Source organism: Phragmites australis, chromosome 10 (assembly GCF_958298935.1).
Source record: "Phragmites australis chromosome 10, lpPhrAust1.1, whole genome shotgun sequence".
NCBI classification, from domain to species: Eukaryota; Viridiplantae; Streptophyta; class Magnoliopsida; order Poales; family Poaceae; genus Phragmites; species Phragmites australis.
Window position 1 is genome coordinate 32,445,013 of NC_084930.1, and position 21,414 is coordinate 32,466,426.

The 21,414-nt window shown below is 39.6% G+C and overlaps 1 protein-coding gene and 1 pseudogene across 5 annotated transcripts; one reads left to right on the forward strand and one right to left on the reverse strand.

The window, feature by feature from the left end:
- Nucleotides 1-978: 978 nt before the first annotated feature.
- On the reverse strand, nt 979-4,370 carry LOC133930797 (uncharacterized; annotated as a pseudogene).
- Nucleotides 4,371-8,960: 4,590 nt separating this feature from the next.
- LOC133930799 (histone-lysine N-methyltransferase EZ1-like) lies at nt 8,961-20,461 on the forward strand. Of its 5 annotated transcripts, none has more exons than XM_062377539.1 (17): nt 8,962-9,171; nt 10,703-10,819; nt 10,906-11,234; nt 12,118-12,279; nt 13,293-13,373; nt 14,531-14,615; nt 14,734-14,883; nt 14,967-15,014; nt 15,091-15,159; nt 15,279-15,988; nt 16,486-16,621; nt 16,702-16,922; nt 17,534-17,665; nt 18,588-18,678; nt 19,344-19,391; nt 19,486-19,614; nt 19,824-20,461. In XM_062377539.1, exons 1-17 carry the CDS (start codon nt 9,094-9,096, stop codon nt 20,100-20,102), a joined length of 2,865 nt encoding a protein of 954 aa, XP_062233523.1. In that variant the 5' UTR covers nt 8,962-9,093; the 3' UTR covers nt 20,103-20,461. The 5 variants fall into 5 exon arrangements, with proteins under 5 accessions (XP_062233526.1, XP_062233523.1, XP_062233525.1 ...); XM_062377543.1 differs by having other exon boundaries at nt 9,156-9,218; XM_062377540.1 differs by lacking the exon at nt 8,962-9,171 and adding an exon at nt 9,533-9,619.
- Nucleotides 20,462-21,414: the final 953 nt, after the last annotated feature.

Sequence of the window (21,414 nt, forward strand, 5' to 3'; positions counted from 1 at the left end):
TCGTGTCTGTCCACCGGTGTTGGTACACGGAAACCCTTTGTTTTGGCATGAACCAAATGTACGGCTCGCGTAGCATTCGGTCCAGTATCAGACAGCACTCGCTTTTTTCTAGTGGAGACGTAACGCAGACCAAAACCACCTACGTGTCCGTCCAAACTGCACGCAAGTGAACGATAAAAAATCACGGACGCGATTGCCAGGCACTGAAACCTGCAGAAAAATTTACTGCGTCTTGCTACAATACGCCGAGGCATGGGGAAGGGGGTGGTGCCCGGCGGCCCATGAATGCAGATCGATGGGCGAGTGACACTGGAGTGGGCTAAGTGACAGAGCCTACTGGCAGTGGTTGGTTCTGCTGATCTGCTCTTGACTTGGTGGCATGCAGGGGGGCCGCCTGGAGTACGAGGAGCACATCATATTCCTGTCATAGCGGCATCTTTTTAGTAATGTTTATCCACACAAACTAATATAGTGAGATAACTATATTACTCCTAATCAATGTAAGGATGAGAGCAAGTAACTTAACAACGTTAAAATATATGTATGCATGCACTCAAAAGTATAGTAGAAAAATGAACCATAAAACATCATTAATTACCGCAATAGACAAATAATTTGAGACAGATACTCCTAAGGTCATAGACAAATATTGTGAAACGGAGGAAATATCTCTTAATTAAGAAAGTATATTTTTTTAAGTTGTGACTAATCGGATTTTTTATATCTTATACTAAGTTCGTTTTCAAATAGATGTTGTTTTAGGGATTTAATTTTATTTTTAAATAAATGTTGTTTTAGTTTTTCAAGTGATATTTTACTAGAGTATCCATGTTAAAGGCCATTGAAAAGTAGAGTTTTAATTTAATAAATGTTGTGGACTGATGACTTATGTGTCATTAATTGAATGTTTGAGAATTCAAGAAGGTTAAACATGTCATATATAAAAGAATTTATTGTAACATTGTTCTGTATGCCAAAGACTAAAATAATATCTAAAAGATAACGAAGATAGTAGAAGGGATAGATAAGTAAGCACTAGCTCTCTCAGCTAGTAGAGACGAAGAGCTAGGACTTGTAAGTCATCTCAACATCTCTTCTCTGTGAGATATGAAAAATTATAAACAGTAAGACCCGTATAAATTTTAAGAAATATACTCTCTCAGCTAAAAGATGGTAGCTATCTATAACCATCGGATATGCCCTAAGACTCACAAAAAACACCTGCGCCCCCATGCCTCCTCTGTGTTTCCCTGGCGGATGCAACTAGTCGTGAAGGGGAATTGATCTTCTTTCTCCTCTTCCACCTCATCTTTTTTCTCTTCTCCTCCTTCTCTTGCACAAAATGGGGCATGAGAGGGTTAAGGGGAGTAGCAGCCGTTAAGGGGCTTTGAGCACCTCCTCCTCCCCTTAAGATTCACCCCTGGTTTGTATGACAATGTGTCCTGATAAGATTTAAAAAAAATTAATTAAAGAGAAAGATTTCATTAGTTACTGCTAAATCACACACTTGTGATACATAGTGGGTGCAATCGATTCACATTCCCTAGTCTACTCTTGTAAAAAAAATTTACTTGATCTCAAACCAAACGTCATTTTAATGATCAAAATTTAACACCGTACTAATTTAACATCCGATCAAATTTTAGCTTGGACTGTTAGGGCAAAAAACCAAATAGCCCCTAGCTACTGGTATTGCTGAACCTATACATGTATGGCATACACCGGTACTGCTATATATTGTTGTGAAGGTACTGAGTCTACCGTAGTGTAAACACGTCAGCTGAAAGGACCATGGTCCTTGCATTCGAGGGATGAAATTAATCCAGTTTAAATTACTTGGGCAGTCGATCTGCAGCAAGAAATCGTACGAAGGTTACGCGCGCCGCTCGATCACATGCGCATTCTCATGAGAACAGCTTGCCGACGAAATTAGAGGAAATACAACTTCACGTGTATCTGTAGACGCACGACCTATCTCGTGAAATCAGTTGACGTTGGCTATCCGTCCTCCAGCCCAGCACCCCCACTTCCTCCCGACCAGCTACCGGACATGAAAACAAATTTTATAATGATTGTATTGAAGAGGAGAGAGAGTAGACACATATCATTGCAGGAGAATTTTTTTTATAAGATCAGATTCTATAAAATTTACTTTTATAAGACACACGCTCACCACTTATTCACAAGCTGATCTTCAGCTTGAGGCCTAGCACACTCCAATTAAGAATGTTACCTATCATGAAGAAGCTAGCACCTTGAAGACCGAACGGCGCATACAGAGATGTAGGAGGAAGAGGAACATCAACTAGGAGACCATAAGCATACAGAGATGTAGGATTATTTGATCAGATATAATTATATGATATCTGATATTACGTATTTAAGATCTGAATCTAATTCGTAGCGTGACACGTGATAAAATTTCCCATAAAACTTATTATAAAAATAGAAAATTATATGTAATAAAATAAAAAAGAAAATAAATTATCATGTACCACACCATAAATTATATACAGACTGCAAACGCAAAAGAACCGATCTCATATGATTATTTTCCTTATTAGACAGCTAAATCCTACTTGTGGGCAACTGGCAGCTTCATTTGCTGTTCAGTGCGTTTTTTCAGCTTCCAGAATCAAAGGTTCTGGGTTTTGCCTTTATATTACTGCTGATAGGTCTATACAGCAACCCAACCAATCAACAGGATACAACCTTACGAGACTAGTCTTATGCATTTAGAGTCTAACCTAATTCATAGACATATAACAATTTATTTTATGTTTTATCACATATGATTTTCTTTGCCTTCATAAATTTTATAAACTAGATATGAGATCCCCAATTTTCTGGAGAATGTTGCAATTGTGCACAATCACTAAAATTAATTAATTAGTCTGCTTCCAAGCCCCCAAATTAACACTAGAGAGGTGGATTAGTTCAGTTTAGTTGACTGAAGAAAACAGGCGCAATATTCATCACCCGGTTATTTTTCTAAGGAAGATAATCTTGTTACTAGTTGTATGATAGTTTGCTAATTCCTACATGATCAATTGATCATGTCACATGTACAACAGTACAAAAAACAAAAGAAATGTATCCATCCAAGTGTTTACCTGTCAATCCCCACATGAAACTCACAAGTAACCATCCTCATCCTCGTCATCGCTACCTCCAAATATACCGTCGGTAATGTCCTCATCGGCAAATGCAGACGATGTCGCAGCTCCAAGCAAACTGGTCCTCGCGCCAACAATGCCATCAACAGCATCATCCAAGTCACTGGAATCCCAGTCCACTGTGAACTCCTCACCCCGCTCATCTTCCCGTTCGTTTCCGAACTCTGGAAGTGTGCAGTTCCGCAGCATCTCCTCATCAACGACCTCCCCATTCTCGACTCGATCCCATGGCAACCAAATGTCAGCAATGTTGCCAAGTGTGCGGCAGCCGTCACCGACCACCACCGTCCTCAGGTCGGCATCGCGTGCCTTGCGCACTGCATCGGTGAAGTCGGAATCGTCGGAGGCTAGCACCAACCAATCGACGCCACAGGCGACGGAGTGCTTCACCTGGCGCTTGAGCGCCTGGTCCGCGGCCTGCGGCTTGTCGGAGAAGGTGCGGACGTCAACGCCCGCGCGCCGGAGCTCGGAGGCGAGCCCGTAGCCGACCTTGGGGGTGAGGAGCTCCCGGGCGGCGTCGTTGTACTTGGTGTTGCCGGAGATGAACCGCTCGCGGAACTTCTGCCGCTTCTTGCCCTTGAGGCAGTGGAGGCGGGAGAGCTTCTTGTTGCGCTCGCGCTCGTGGAGCTGGCGGAAGTGGCGAGTGAGGTCGGGGCGGGTGGGGAAGCGGCGGCCGCAGACGGCGCATGAGTAGGGCACGGGCGGCGCCGCGACGCCGGCACGCTCGGCGAGGTCCAGGGCGCGGCGGTCGCGGCGATCGGCGGAGACCCAGGAGGGGAGGTAGGAGAAGGCGTGGCGGTTGGCAAAGGCGGAGACAGAGACGACGCGACCGAGGAGGGAGGCCGCGGCGATGAGCGAGGCGGCGGCCGGGAACGGCGGCCCGCGCGGGGGCTTGTTGTCGAGGTCCTACAGGACCACCACCGTCGGGGACCGTGCCGTCCACACGCCATCCGTCCCGCGGACCATCTCAACGTCCGCCGCCGCGGGCGCCGCAGACGGGTTCTCTGCTTCGGTCGCCGCCGTCGCCACCGCAGCGCGTCGGGGCAGGGGGTCTGCGCGGAGGGAGAGGTGGCGGCTGCGTTGGATCGGTAAGGGGTGGAGGGGTGCGGGGTTAGGGGAGAGGTGGAGGAAGGAGAGGGCAAGCGGCATGGCGGCGGCGGGAATGGTCGCGCTCGCAGAGGCAGGAGAAGGGGAGAGTCGAGCTGACGGAAAGAAAGGGAGTGAGGAGCGAAGACGATGGATGTTTGAATTGGACAATACGGGATAAGCTTTTTATTTACATTTTTTCTGCGAGGAATATTTTTCTTTCTTCTTCAAGAGATATTCGCGTTTGAGTTTGTGCAGGTTCGAAATCTCGTGGAATTTACAAATTGCCAATTTGTGAGATTGAGGTAACATATGATTTTGTGGTGAATTACTTACTGTTCACAATCTGCAAAAGCAAACTTCCCAATTTGTTTTGGGTGCCCCTGCCTTCTCCCTTCCGGGTCTCTTCAGAATTTGTTTGGTTACGTACCAAACTTCGCTAAATTTTAGGCGAGTTTGGGGTATCGTTTGGTTCTTTGCTACAAATTAGGCATGCTAGACTTTTTTCTAACTAAGGATCTATTTGGATGATTGCTTAGATAATGTTTGGTTTCTGCCACAACTTAGTACAGCTTAACTTCTTAGCCTCCTAGCTTACTTGTCAAATATACAATTGTAGCCAAAGTTTTGGTAGACAGTGTTTTGATATTTTTGTGAATTACAATTAATCAGACTTAGCAGAACAAAATTCTCTATTTTTTTTCTATGCACTGCCCCTGCCCTTCAGCTTCCTTATCGTTTTGAGAATTCAAGCACACTCTCCATTCCCTTCTTCTTCTTTTTCAATTTCCAAATTCCAGTCCCATGTATCTTTCCCCCTGCAAGCCCACCCAGCAGACTTTTGGGATTTTTTTTTCAGTTCCTACATGAACTGGATTTAGGCGTGCCCTTGTTACTTTAAAAACTTGAAGTTACATACGAAATAGTGGAAAACGAGAGTCTCCCTCACATCCAACATGAAATCTAATCTCTAGCTTTTGGGTAAGTTAGTTTAAGGGGTGTTTGACAGAACTTCAGATCCGAAATCCACACTAGATCTGAAGCAAAACCTGCCAAACGAAGTAACTCTATTTTTCGGAGCAGACCGATCCGTGGAGCATCTCTCTTTCCTGTACACATCGGTAAAGCGGGCAAAAAGTTGCTTCACTTGTGGAGCCACTCTATTAGAAACCGAAGAACCCATAAAGTTCAGAGAAAATTACCCACTTTTACCACTAGATATAGCCTCTAACCATGGGTCACCTACTCCCCCTCTCCCTCCCAAGTTGTTCTCTCCTGACTGCTCTCCTGCGTCGCCTCTCTCTCAAAAAAACCCTAGGCAGTGGCTACAAACCGACCTCTGCCACCACACAGGGTTGAATCTGGCTATCTCTCTGCCACCCCTGTCCTTGTTCCTCAAATAGCAGACACGACGTGCACATCCAGAGGTCACCGTTGTCCGCCTCTGTGTCGACCTCACGACCATCCCAAGCTCACCGTCAATGCCATTCTCCACCAAATCGGGCCCTTCTCCACTGACTCCAGCCATCCTAGCTCCGATCCCCTTGTCCAACACCACGCCGCACGTACAGGAGGTGAGCAAAACATCTCAGATCTAGACTATTTGCATGTGATTTTTCCTCTTCTCTTTTTGGTATGAACAAATGAGATAAGTAGCCAACCGATTAATGGATAGAATATATATGTGATGGTCTGTGCATACATTTTTGGCAAAAGCTGCAAAGTTTTGATGTGATTAGAAATAGTTGCAGGTCTGTATAAGATAAAGTGCTTAGATCTATATGGGATAAAGTGCTTATATATCTATATGGATATGTGCCGTCTCACAGATTTATTGGTGTGGCCATTTGTTTGTTTCAATTTTTTAGCTGCTGGACATGCAAGTCTGGTCCTTGATTTGAAGGCAAGTTATTACTCATTTGTTTGTTGTGTGGTTGCTGCATTTTCTTATCCATCTGCAACCGGAAATACCTTTTTACATTTGCTAATTAAATTCCTCATGGAGTGGTTATATTGTTTATTTATTATTATTATTATTATTATATATGATTATATGGTTGTGCTATATTGTTTCTACCATTCTCCTGTGTTATATGGTTGTGAGATTTTATTGGCTGAATTGTGGAATGGAAAATATCATGAGTTATTTAGTTTTTTTCTGTTGATTACAACTATTTTGCTTTACATTACTCCTAACTTTACTGTTGTGATATATGATTACTGATCTTCAGCAACATACCAATATCCTTAGGTGATATATAGTATACTAATTTTCTGAATGCCTGATATACTTGCTAAATTCCGATCTAGTTCATTGTTTTAAACCAACTAATTGTTTTGTTGCCCGTAGAACCATTCATGTTGTTATGTATAAGATAGTTACCTTTGGTTAATTAGAAGTTGTTATTTTATCATTTTGAGAAGCTGTTAGCTAATGTATGTTGTTCTGTTAAGATAGTTCATTTGTAGATGTTGTTATTTTTATTTTATCATTTTGAGAAGCTATTATCTAAGGTATGTTGTTCTGTTAAGATATTTATTTGTAGAAGCTGCTATTTTAAATCATCGAATCATTTGAGAAGTTGTTACCTTTGGTATGTTGTACTATTAAGATAGCTCATTTGTAGAAACTGTTATGTATATATTGGATGGTTTAAAATTATTACCACTTGAAGTGCCCTACTCACCCCTTGTGGCTTTGGTCTAGCTCCAGACAGAGTTGGCTGCACACGTTGTCGTGGAGGACGTGATGCGGCTGCTTAAGGAAGGAGGCGGCGACACAGGAGGAGGAGGTGGCGAAATGGTGGGTCATGGAGGAACATCGATATTGCTTGGTGCAAAGCGGAGGAGGCCGGTGAGTTGTTTTCTTGATTTGGTGGATCCAGGCTGCAGGTATGCTAAAAAAATGCAACTTTTGGTGCATCTTTTATGGTGAAAAATGCATTTATAGCTGTAGGCTGTATTATTCATTTTGAGTCGATGCAATGTGTTGATGGCACGCTGGAATTTGCTTGATTTTGCTGTTATTCAGTCATGATCTTTAAGTTAGTGCACGCTTTCTTGATTGGGATTGAAACTTATATTGTGCTCGAAGAGCGTCATGATCCAAGATCATTGCAATGGTTTTGTTTGTTAATATTGGTGGGGGATAAATTGTTTGCTTTTATCCACTTGTTTGCAGCAGCAGATTAAGCGAAATTGGTTGTCCTCGAACATAGAAAAAATATATAATTTTTCCTAATTTATCTATTGTGGATGTTGCATTAAGCACTTACATTGCTTAATTTTTGCCGTAATCTCATTGATGCTAGATGAAACTCTGTATCCATTTGAATTTCAGCTCATAATTTGCTCTCTTAACTGTGTATTTCATAATCTGATCCCACTTGGCACAATTAGAATGACAAATATAAAGAGGAATTATGTTATAACTCCATCAGTATTAGGCTCTCAGCATCCCATTTGCAACCCTCCAAGACTCTTCCTGCAATACCTTTTTAAAAGAAGTCCTCTATTTATTTTCTATAATTAGTTGGCTAACTTTATAATTACTCTCTCATAGGCATTTTGGATGACATTATTACGTTCGGTGTAATGAATCTATCTAACGTGCTATTGATTTATGATATTGTCTTATTTCTTTTTTTGTTATATGCAATTTGTGGTGATTAATTGATTAGGGACAATTTCTAGCCAATCCATGCTTTTTTTTGAATTTTTGAAATTGTTTGAATTTGCTATGATATATTCGATAAGTATGTTTACCGATGACCTCTGATAAATCTTATTTACCGGTAAATGAAACCCTAGTTAGTACTACATTCCCTTGCAGAGTTACAGTCGTAGCTGTTCCAACCTATGGCAACATTTAATTTTAATCACTGTATTTGGTGTTGCATTCCAGCGGGATCTCGATTGTTTTCTAGCCTAACATGCGTAGTTAAGATCATCTCCAACCATATTCCCTTCATTTTATTCTTTTCCCGATTCTCCTCCGCATTCCCATTCTCTTTTTTTTTCTCTCATCTCCAACAGCTTCCATTCGAAGATATTTATAAAGTGAAATGAGAAAATCACATCATGAAGGGAATGACCTTGATAATATCTTCGTGATGGAAACTGTGAAGAGAAACCGTTGAAGTGATGAAGGAAACGAAAATTCCTTCACGAATTGATTCTAGACCCTGACGGAAATCGGTTAAAGATGGTCTAACTGAACATTTGGGACTGCATTCCCTCGGGTCTCGGTTAGCTACCATTGTGAAATTAAAATATGACCTAATCTATCATATTCTCGTTCTAGGTTTTTAGGCTCAAGCTTACGATGGACAATATGCTTTTATCTCCGGGCTATATTTTATCTACATGTACACGTACTCTATATTTCATGCTCGTGCAGAAAAAGAAGAAGCATCAGCTATACAGTAGAAGTTTTTTTGAGAAAAGAGAAAGATGAACGCATTAGTTTCCATAAAACCTACTGTATACAGCTCACGCTCTACCAACCCTACCTGACCCGACCCCACGCCTCCCCCCTACGCAAAGTTCAGAACGGCCTATCCCACACCCACTGACATTCGGCCCTACCAAATCTTGACCCCACATCTCAGTGACGGAAATTCCACCAAATCCCGGTCCCACATCCGCTGGCGCCATGGGGTTGACCACCGGTAGTCCGGTTGGCAGGCAGCCAGCCTCACGAGCCGCCCATTTCAAAATCATCCATCCCCCCTCGTCACCTCGCCTCCCTCCTCTCCCCCACCAAGCGACTCGGCGCCCAACTCGTGGGGGAGGCGGGAGCGTGCGCTCGAGGGCTAGGGTTTCGCGCGCCATGGAGGCGGCGGCGGCGTTGTCCGCGTCTGCCTCGGCGTCTGCGGGCCGGTCGCACCCATCTACCAGCGCCGCCCAGGTCCGCACCTCCCTCCTGCGACGCTGAGGTTCCGTGCGCGCGGTTCGGTGGGTGGCTCGCGTCTTGGGTCGAGGGTGCAAATGTGCAATGCGGGTATAATTTGGGGTTGTTGCGGCGGCGATCGGTGGGTTTCGGGGCGTTTGGGAAGATATCTGGCGCTGTTCGTGCGGGGCTGGAAGCGAGGGCGCCGGATTTTGGGGGCGGGACTCTGTGCTGCCTGTTTGGTTTTTGCTGCGGTCGTGTGCGCGTTCAGACGGGGGTGGCTATGGTGTTTGTGGCGGCGGTAGGTAGGGTTGTCTTGGTGTTTCTGAGACGACTTGGTTTATTTCGGGTGATTTGCAGAGATGAGATAGCGGATTGGTCAACATTTTGCCCCGTCTGTAGACTGCATTTTAGCAAAATGTTGAATGGAATGTGACTAGCTACAACATCTTCAGCTTGAATGCTGGTGTGTTCCAGCTCACATCTACTCTGTACTGTTGTATTTACCGTGATGTATTTTATCGTATCCAGAGAATGTGGCTTGACAGGTTACATCCCAGATTCCGTTCTTTTCGTTTCTGAATCTGACGTATTGCCTTATATTTTGTTGAACTTATTGCATTTTGCACATAGAAGGGAATTCTGGAGTACAACCATTGTGGAGGTACCAAACTGCACAATAAGGAACACTTTTTTGACGAAAAACAATAAGGAACATTAGATTATAACAAAATCTCTTCTCATGTTCTTAAACAGTTGTTGGTTCTCTATGGTACTCTGACATCATGTGCTAATCAGCAACTGTGATGCCATTATTATTTATCTAAATTTTACTAATGAAATAGAAGGACATCGTGCATTTTCTTGGTCGTAGCAGTACCCAATGACTGCGAAATTTTGTGCTATTTATTTCTACTATCTTGTCTTTCTGATCCATTTATGCCCTTTTCATTTAAGAAATAAAAAGGTCATGGCATACATTTTAGTAGCTTGCTTGTGTTAGAATACAGAGCTAAATGAATGATGTTTGCACAATCTTTCATGCAAACAATTTTGCTCATTCTATAAAGTACGGTTACATAAGATGATTGGAATATGGACCATAACTGGCTTTATCAAGAATGAAGTTATGTTTTAATACTAGCTAACCCTTTGATCTGAAGTCAAAACTTTATTGGACTCAAAAAGAAGTACATGCCTAACCCTAAATTCTGCTCATCTGAAGAATGCATACAGGGTTTGCTGGATATGTGTTCCTTTGGATTAATTGTTTTCTCTGTAGTGCATTTGTTTATTTACTAGCTTAACTTATGTCTTGGTTGTGCTAAACAGTTAAGAATTATTTACAAAATGGTCATCCGCTTATCTGTTGTGCACCGCCTTTTATTAAGAATGCTGGAGCTGCGCACATTGAGAAAAACTAGTTGTTGGGTTCTGAACTTCTGATAGTGGCCATGTTTTTGGTCTTGACCTGTGTGTCATTCAATCATATAACTATATGAGTTTGCAGTGCGCCAGTTGTGATAAAGTTGCTGCTTATGTTTTTTAGGCTCCCAGTATTACGGCTGTGAGATCTGAAGAAGAAAATGTTGTCTCTCGCTATGTTTTATCTGTTATTGACTCATTGAAGAAAAGAATTACAGCAAATCGATTTACTTACATTAAGGTGCTTCGAAGAAATTACATATTTGGTCCTTTTACTAAATATTTGCCAGATATTTATGTTGCTGATTTTACTTTTTGTTCTTCCAGAATAGGATAGAGCAGAACAAGATTAATCTCAGCACCTTTACGCAGAATGCTTACAATTTGTCAAAAACTAGGCAAAATAATACATCAAATGGTACTGATGTTGTATCGAATTTTCTCACGAAAAGGCAAGATGATGCACTGAGCACCTTGCATAGTCCTGAAATTTGTCCTGCTGACAAAGATGGTGACAATTGCCAAGAAGAAAATTCTTTCTCCACATCGAATGCTGTTTTGGGTGGAAATCTTGGTGCAAGGAATGCCATTCGACCGATCAAACTACCAGAAGTGCCAAAGCTTCCACCTTACACGACATGGATATTTTTGGACAGGTCGGTTTATAATCATAGGCTTTTCTCAACATTCCCAAATCCTTGAATATTTCTACTAGGTGCTGACAGTAAATAATGCGTAGACACCTTGAAACACAGTTAACAGCAGCACAATTTTGTGTTCAATCTTAGTTTGAGTGGTTGAGGTTGGATTATTCTAGTGATCATTTGGTATCGGTAATATTTTTTTCTAGTCATTAAATTTCTGCCTTTGCTGATTGTATTTTGATTATAAGAAATTTAGCTAATATATATATATATATATATATATATATATATATATATATATATATTGCAATAATGCCATATAAGATTCATTTCCTACTATACATTTAGGAAACGACATGTTACAATATTTTTACCTGATCTTGTTGTAGTTGTATCATCGGCAGTCTATGATAATGGGATATGTGGTGGTAATATTAACTACAAAATGCACTATTGATTGATGCAGTTCTGAAGCTATTACACTTATTATACTGGAATAAGTGACGGTTCTAGTGGAAGTGTCTATTCCGTTACAACCACAAGTTAAAATCTGAATATTTTATAATGATTGCATATTTTTGTTACATGAACGACGAAGTTAGTGTCTTGTGAGTAATCTGGATGTTTGCTTGGTGACTTTTACTGCCTTTGCCCTATTCTTTCAAAGTTGATGAAGAATTTACTTGCATGTCTGCATAGTACAGAATCATGAGTCTGAAGGTATATTGATAAATTGAGAGTTTGCTTTCAAGAAGTGTTTTTTTTGCCCCCGCTGAAAATTGAACGCATGAACGCAAACATGCATGCATGAGATCACAACCCATTTTTCCTAATGTTCAAGACTAAAGTCTCATAAGGTCTCTTGAGATCTAAGGTTTTCTGGGGTTTTATGCAGGAACCAGAGGATGACAGAGGACCAATCTGTACTTGGTCGGCGAAGGATTTACTATGATGCAAGTTGTGGCGAAGCCTTAATTTGCAGCGATAGTGAAGATGAAGCCATTGAGGACGAAGAAGAGAAAAATGGATTCAAACATTCTGAAGATTGCATTATTCGGTAAAGGAGCCTGAGTTATTGTTTTTTTGCCTATTAACTGATGGATGTGATGATTTGCAAACATAGTTTAATGAAGAAATGCTATTGCACTTATATTTCATTAAGGTAAAAGTTACATTTTCCTTTTAAGAAGCAATATCTTGAGGTACATAACTACATAATACAAGTGCGATAGTTATGTAAATCATCTGCAGTAAAAAACATTATGCACCTGTTAGAAAGTATGGTACCTCCAAGCATTAATAAAGTCTGAATGTTTTACTACATACTCCATTGATTGCACTCCATTCCACTCAGACTAAAAACTAACAAATTCTACATGGTGGTTATAAGTGCATTGATTGCACAACTAGTCAGGGAAAAAAAGCCACCCTTTGAGAAAACAGCAGACTTATTGGATTTATCAGCCAACTAATCTTTTAAGTCCGCTAAATATACTTTGGATCACTATTTTGGATGACGAAATGTCATCGGACGAATGAGTACCGCCAAGCGACTAATTGTCCGGCTGACAATCGGAAAATATGGATGACTAGAAAAATGTCCTCAACGATATATGCACTCATGTTTAAAATTAATAAGAATAAATTTATTCAGATTGTTAAGGTAACACTATTTTAGGCACAATTGATCATAACTTAATCTACACTATACACGGTCTACATCTTTGCAGTATATTATTGGATAGTGAATTTTAGTCAACAAGCTAATTTTGAAATTTGCCGACCAGTTGAAGAAAATGACAGATTAATCTTGCTAAATGCTCTCTGATACGCTACATGTGATGGTTTAGCCACCGCCAATTTTGAATTGGCCGACTAATTGTCTGAGACTCTCGTAATCTTGTTAATTCACAGAACTGTTTTGGTTAATACCATTAATGATCACTGGGCTACCTTAACGGCTATTCTAAAATTCCAAAGTAAAAATCATATGGTTAATATATTCGCCTCCTTTTGGTAGAGAGCTTTCCTAGGTATAAATAGCCTAGCATTTTTTTTTTCAATTTGCAGCCCTAGTGAAGATGGTGTTGGTGTTTTGAAGGATAAGGAACAAAAGAAAGAGTTCACAGATGCTGAAGATTTTATTTTTCGGTAAAGAATCTTGAGATATCTACTAAATACAAGTACAATAGTTGAATAAATATCATGGTATTCATGGTCTTTCCCTCTGTGTAGTGGAGAACTTTCATGGGTATAAATTGCCTAGCAGCTATCACTTTTAATTTGCACCAATACTGAATATTGTGTTGTGGAGAATAGAGATGGAAAAAAAGAGTTTGCAGGTGCCAATGGTTTTATTATTTGGTACAGAAGCTTGAGATAGTTAATCTGATGATTTTTTCTGCCTTCATGCCTGCAATCTCTTCTTTTTAATTTCTGCACTGACTTGGGATTAAAAAAATCTGTTGATTTTACAATACATAATTTCTAGAAGAAATACTATTGCACACACTTTACTAAGTAAAGGTTTGCCATATTTTTCTCTGGAAAAAGATTCATTTCAGTATTCATAAAGTAATGCAAACAGTCTAGGAGAGGCGGTATGTGTACGAAAAGTTTATACAAATGCGCTTGTAAAGAAGTGGCATGTGAAATCAGTTACCAGTTACCATCTGGAATCACGGATGGGTCCTCTCTTTTCGTAAATACCACAGATCATGTGCCATTCTCTGTTCGTATAGCATTGGTAACAAGTTCATTTGTATGTGTAGCTTTCCCTGTTCAGTTAATATTATGGCAGGCGTAGCTTCATTTTGCTTTTTTATTTGAGAGGATTCATTTTGCTTTTCATGCAGTAGAGGACTCCCATAGCTAATAAATACATTAGAGCACTTTGGAGGCACTCTACTTTGTTTAATTAAGGCTGTTTTATCTGTTGTTTAATTGCTATTCCTTCAAAAACAATGAAAAGTTTGATTGAGTTATTCAAGGTGTCCTCCAGTTATCTGTCATGATTAAATTAAAAGTTACGTTATTTTCATAAATATTTTCCTATTGTAGCTTGTGTACAGCTCATATACTTTGCTTTGTCTAACGATGTAGATCTGGAGAAAGTGATATCTTAATTTGGAAGTTAAGTTTGCTTTGGAAGCAGACTTTGTTCTAGCATATTATTCAACTATCTAAAATATTAAATTAATTGCTTCTTTGGAAGGATGGATCAACCATAGACTTTGGATTCTGCTACGTGGTCGCTTTCCACTTGATAGTGATATCATCTAACGAGTTTCTCTGCTGCTTTTTGTTAGGATGACAATTCAAGAATGTGGCCTATCTGATGCTGTGCTGGAAGCGCTAGCTCAACATTTTGTGAGGGCTGCTGATGATATAAAGGCTAGTTTTATGTTCATATGACTCATTAATCTCACGTTGGCTTCATGTTTATTTGGTCCTTCCTTTTCCAGTTCATCTATCAGATCTGACATATAGAACATACGGTCCTATTTTACAGGCTAGGTATGAGATCCTACACGGTGAGAAAACTGAGGATTCTTCTAAGAAAATGATTGAATATAATGCCAAAGTGGAACATTTGTACTGTGACAAGGATTTGGACGCAGCATTGGATTCCTTTGACAATCTCTTTTGTCGACGATGTCTAGTATGCTCAACTGTTAGCTTTCATAATCTTTTTGTCTAAGACCTTTGTGCTGATGAACATTCTTCTCATTGTGATGCTGACAGGTTTTCGATTGCAAACTACATGGGTGTTCTCAAGATTTAGTATTTCCTGTAAGTTTTCAAGTCGAAAAAGTTATTTCTAAAATTGTGTATTTAACTTTAACTGATCTGTGTCTTCTATACGCAGACAGAAAAACAACCAGCTTGGAGTGGCATGGATGATGGTATACCTTGTGGCATTCATTGTTATAAAATGGTTTGTATTTATAGTCTATGACTTCCAAAAAGTGGCTTGTGTGGCGTGACCATTTAGCCTTCTGAAGCATAAGCACACGATTTTGCCTTATATTTATTTTGCTAACCATATTTTTGCAGGTCTCCAAACTAAATTCTGTAGCTGCAACAGATTCTCACATGCTTGTTGATGCTGAGGAGCCAACTCACTCATCAGACAATGCAACAAACCAGCCAGGCCTAAAAAGGAAAAAGCATGGTTCCAGTGGAAGAAAAACCAAATCTCAACAAAGTGAAAGCTCTTCAACTGCAAGAGTTGCCTCAGAAAGCAGTGACTCAGAAATACATCCAATAAGCAGTAAATCTCCACAACACTCTCCTAGTCCCTCAAAAGTTAAAATTGGCTCAAAAGGTGGAATCAGGAAAGTTACCAATAGAAGAATTGCTGAACGAATTCTTATGAGTGTGAAAAAAGGACAAAGGGAAATGCCACAATCGGACTCTAGTTCTCTTAGTGGATCCCTTTGGGCAAGGGACATGAAACTTAGATCCGATACACGAAACGGAAATAAGGATTCATTTGTATCTTCTCAATCCAATTCTCCAAGCACAAGAAGTTCTAGAAAGAAGAGCACACATCAAATTGGGAATAACTCAGTTTTTGCTGAAGCTCAGAATGATTCAATGGAGGAAACAAACAACCAACATTCGGCAACAGCTGGTTACGATAGTTCAAGGAAAGAAGAATTTGTTGACGAGAATATATGCAAGCAGGACGATAACTGTAGATCCTGGAAGGTGATTGAGCAGGGACTTCTGGTGAAAGGATTAGAGATTTTTGGAAGGAACAGGTTGGTTCTTTCTCCTGATATTCAACTCTTAATAACCCTCGTGATGGCACAGGTTAATTATACAGTTGTGTTCGCTTTTATGCATCTGTGATACCAATGATTCAAAGAATAAATGTATTTGCTACACAACTATAATAACTCTAACTAATCTACACTGTTATAACGATATAATCTTGTTCCCACAAACTATGTGTGTAATACTGCAACACCTCTAATTAATCCACACCGTTATAAGCTGTCTGCATAAAAATGATGTATACAACTCTAACAACTATAGTTAAGAAGCACATTTATAATATAGCCCACCAAAAGAAGTGGTATGCACTATTATTAATCTGCAGTTCTGTAACAGCTCTAATAAATCTGTGCCATTATAATATTTGCCCTCAGTTTTCCTTTTTCTTGGAGATCTTCCTAATGTTATTGTAAAAACAATTTAATCTTGGATTAACTAATCTCTATAGTCACACTGAACCCATGGTTTGTCTTGCACGCAGTTGTTTAATTGCTCGAAACCTTCTTGGTGGAATGAAAACATGCAGAGATGTTTCTCAGTATATGAATTATATTGAAAACAGTAGTGCATCTGGAGCTCTTAGTGGTGTTGATTCTCTTGTTAAAGGATATATAAAGGTTGGATTCACTGTATTCCTCATTGATACTTTTCCTCCAGTTCACAACTTATTTTGTTGTTTTCCATGTTGACATCCCAGGGTAATGAGTTGCGTGCGAGATCAAGGTTTTTTAGAAGGCGAGGTAAAGTCCGTCGTTTGAAATACACCTGGAAATCTGCAGGTTACCATTTCATAAGGAAAAGGATTACAGAAAGGAAGGATCAGCCCTGTCGACAGTATAATCCTTGTGGGTGTCAATCTGCATGTGGGAAGCAGTGTCCATGTCTCACAAATGGGACATGCTGTGAGAAATACTGTGGGTGAGTTACTTGTTTTCCTTTGCATCAACTTAAATTCACACGTGTAAGTTTCTATGTATGGGAAGTATATTCTTGGTATGTTTGGTATGGGTTTTGCTTAGTTATTGACTATGCACCAATATCTATTATGTTTTTACCAACCTTTTGCTGGTACCAGAAAAAATTTATCCATTCTGCCAGATACTTTGCCTTTTTTAGAGTTTATACTGCTATTTTACTCTTATTGCGGACGGAATGTAAATGAAGAATGGTTGCCCTTCTGGATATTAATAGTGTTTTTTTATGAAAAAACTGTAGTGTATGTACATGCGTACTATGCTTTCGCATGTTATTACATAATTCGCTAGAATACATGAATAATTCAATGTTTTTCTAATGCTGCCCATTGACTTGCTGTCTTGTTAGCACCCTTTTCTCCTAGAAACATTTGAGTTCAAAGATATTGCATACCAGTTTTACTTTGCTGACTTTTTCTTAGTTCGAGAAATCTTAATTTCGATTGGAAAGGAAATTAGCATTTGTTCAACCTGTTACCATAGTCCTGCTTTATTAATTTAGTGATTCACTATGTCCTTTGTGTGAAAGTTTATCCCTTCCCTTCTGCATTCCAGATGTCCAAAAATATGCAAGAATCGTTTTCGAGGTTGTCATTGTGCAAAGAGTCAGTGTCGCAGCCGCCAATGTCCATGCTTTGCTGCTGACAGGGAATGCGATCCTGATGTTTGCAGAAACTGCTGGGTCGGGTATGTATTTGAAAATCTGAGAAATTCTTGGGGTTTTTTGTTTGTTAGTTCATTGCTATCTATTTAGAGAAAATTGCACTGGTGATACCTCAAAATTATTTCTTCTCACAACTGTACGTTAGAAGTTGGTAACCTGTATCATGAAACTTTCATATGTTTCTCATATTTTATCACCTGAGATCTTGGGATTAGGCAGTGGTTGTAATGCCAAATTTCATTATGCGGGTTTCCATACCTTGAAGTAGCAGTTTCTTCATCAATTCATGTGGAACGTTGGTGGCTGGGAAGTGGAATAAGAATATTGACTGTTTATATTGTAGTACCTCGATATACTGAATTCTGCATATAAAAGTCTACACAAGCTGTTTGGATTGAAGATAACTAAATTAATAGGTTTGGTCATCAGTTACACCTCACAATCATCAATTGTAGTAATTTGGAATTATCTTGCCATACCTTATGCTAAAATACTGGATTGAATGCTAGTTAATATGTGCCTTTAACAATACAAAATGGTAGGCTTTGTGCAAATTTGTGGGAACATATCCGATTTATACAGGTGGCTTTACAAAATGGTAGGCTTCATATTGTGTACAACTTCACTTTCAGGTATTAAAAAAAAACTTCACTATCAGCGGTCTGTGGCATTTATATGAAATCTCTTGTGGTTTCATTTGAATTTGCTACGCGTCGACCAAAAATTTAATAGGGAAGATTTTGACATGACATGCAGTTGAGTAAAAGGCAAATAACGATTTATACATGTTTAGCTCAAAAGGTTCGCTACTAGAGCCTTGCCTAAGTGATTTGCTGGTTTATTCAAACTTCAACCTAGTGTAATCTCGTTCAAATCCATTTTTTTCTGGAATAAATCATCAGTACATTGAACTACTCCTTTCCACTTATATTTTCTAACTTGCAGGTGTGGTGATGGTACATTGGGAGTCCCAAACCAGAGAGGAGATAATTATGAATGCCGGAACATGAAATTGCTTCTTAAACAACAACAAAGGGTAGAAAGTTTTGCTTTGATATATCCCATGCTATTGGCATCTTGGTTATAATTCCATTGAGACGATAATTGATTTGTCTGTTCCTTCTGTCATTTACTAAGAAAAAAGATCGGCGAGTCCTTTTACAGGGGTCTCTTGAGTCTGAGGTCAATTAATTCCACAGTTGCACTTGTTAATAGCTTTGTTTATCTAGTACAGCCTAAAATGTGATGTACACGTGATTTAAGTGCAACGGTCTCACTCTATTTGAGCTAGTTGTCATTACTGTTGAAGCTGGTATTGGTTTAGCAGCAAATTCAGCTGAAAGTCAAAACCCTTTAACAGTATCTTTTCTTTTTTATGGTCTGTTCCCAGCTAATTCTGGGCCAATTAGGATATCAAAACAAAACCTGTGTTCATACTTGGTCAGAAAAGTTAATGTAAAGCAGGCATTGTGGTACATACAAAAATATAAAGTCAAGTAAAAGTGAAGTTCGAGATGGAGACCATTCTTCTCATTAGTTGGAAGAGATTATGAAGTGTAAAACTAAAAGAATGCATGGAATTGTAGTTTTACATCATGAAACACGCGTCTTGCTACATTTTACTTAGAATTTCCTCTTTCCATTTTGATAAATATTTGATCAATGGTCTTTGCTTAGTCTTGAGTTCCTGTGTCTTCTCAGGTCTTACTTGGAAGATCTGATGTTTCTGGCTGGGGAGCGTTCCTTAAGGTAAAACTATTCGTTTGATCCTTTCCCTTCGTCCATTCGTCTCTATCTTCCTCTTTCCCTTCATCCCATCTTATGTCTTTTCTTAAATCTTCAGAATAGTGTTGGCAAACATGAATATCTCGGCGAGTACACTGGGGAACTTATCTCCCACAAGGAAGCAGATAAGCGGGGAAAGATATACGACCGTGAAAATTCATCATTCCTTTTCAATTTGAATAATGAGGTACGTGTGCAAAATTATCCTGGTGACGGGCTGCAAGAATTTTGTTTTTGTATACTTGGCTGACCACCAGATGTGACCAGCCCTGTACTGTTCCTTTGCATGAACCAAGTTTTTGGACTGGACGAGTCACTTTGTCCAACATCCTGCATATTATATTTGATCTGCATTTGGTCACTGCCACATGCTGACTTAAACTCTTTTGAACGCAGTTCGTTCTTGATGCGTACAGAATGGGTGACAAGTTGAAATTTGCCAACCATTCCCCTGATCCAAATTGCTACGCCAAGGTTATCATGGTAGCAGGTGATCATAGGGTAGGCATATTTGCCAAAGAACGGATCAACGCTGGCGAGGAGCTGTTCTATGATTACCGCTACGAGCCTGACCGAGCCCCTGCCTGGGCTCGGAAGCCTGAGGCTGGAGGAAAGGACGACGGGCAACCGTCCAATGGGCGCGCAAAGAAGCTTGCCCAAAACACTAGAGCTTGATTCTGATTCTTTCATTGGAGAGCCTAAAATTTGGTAGTCATTCCGACTGATGGAAGCCTGCCATTCCTAGGCCACTGATTTAGTCGGATACTTGTCAATGCAACTTGAATATTTTGTGATTTATTGTTATGAATTCACCATGGCTGCTGGTCCTGCCATCCGTAGATTTAGCTGGCGGGCGGCTGATCTGATGTAACATGAGCTGACTGATAGGTTGCGTATACTCCTTTAGAGCCAGATTCTTGTGGAGTACGATTAGAGTGATTTTGAAGCAAAAAGTTGTATACCAAATACTGGAGCTCCTGTTTACTGTATCCCCAAAGCCAAAAGAAAAGAAGGCTCGACAAATTTATGTCAAACTAGGTTCAGCTCGATGTATTAATTTCAAACCCGATAAACTCTAGTTCCTGCCTAGTCCACATCAAAATGGTGTCATCAGATAGAGAATCAAATTTGATGTTGGAGAAGCAAGAGTCATCAGTTGTTGTTGACCAAATCGCATTAGAACTGGGCCTACTTGGAATACAAATGCCCGAATTTATGCTATCTATTAGCTATCCAAAATCTGTACTCCTCTGTTAGTAATAAATAAATAAATAAAAACTGTACTGCTCTCAAACCCAAAAGAAAATATTCCTAGAGTTCATGTTATACTTTCTCTCTCTAAAAAATAGCCTATATTGGACTTAGATAATGGACATCGAAGTAGAAGCGATGAATTGATGGATCGGCTGGAACACGTCCTCCTGTTCCCAATATAATTCAGTCATCAATAATACAACCATACATTGGCCATGAACTGTACTAGTATGCAACTGTCATATGTATGAATACTCTCATCAATTACAAATATAGATCATTTTAGATTTATACATAAAGATTAAGAAAGTAGATCCAATTATCTTATTGCTTTTTATTTATTCTGTATTGGAAAAGATAACTCATTAATCTACGAGAGTGATAATATTTATTAAACAAGTACAATAAGAGATAAAATATATAAAAGTTCAAAAATAACTTATATTTAAAAAATAGTTGAGTAGGTTAAAATAAGCTACATTTATAATAAGAGAGAGTAGCATTTAGGTTAGATTGTGTAAAGCAAACCGGATTTCACTGCACTTTTCCTGAAATGGACGTATGCGTATTGTCTTGTACCCAATTTCACTAGCAGCTGCATCTCCTTGAATTTATCGACAACCATTAATTTAGATTGTGAAGTAAATCAGATTTGATTTACCTTTACATTTTATAAAGTAGAACTGTACTTATACGATAGTTTAAATTTCGCCGTTGGAATTGCAGGGGCGGA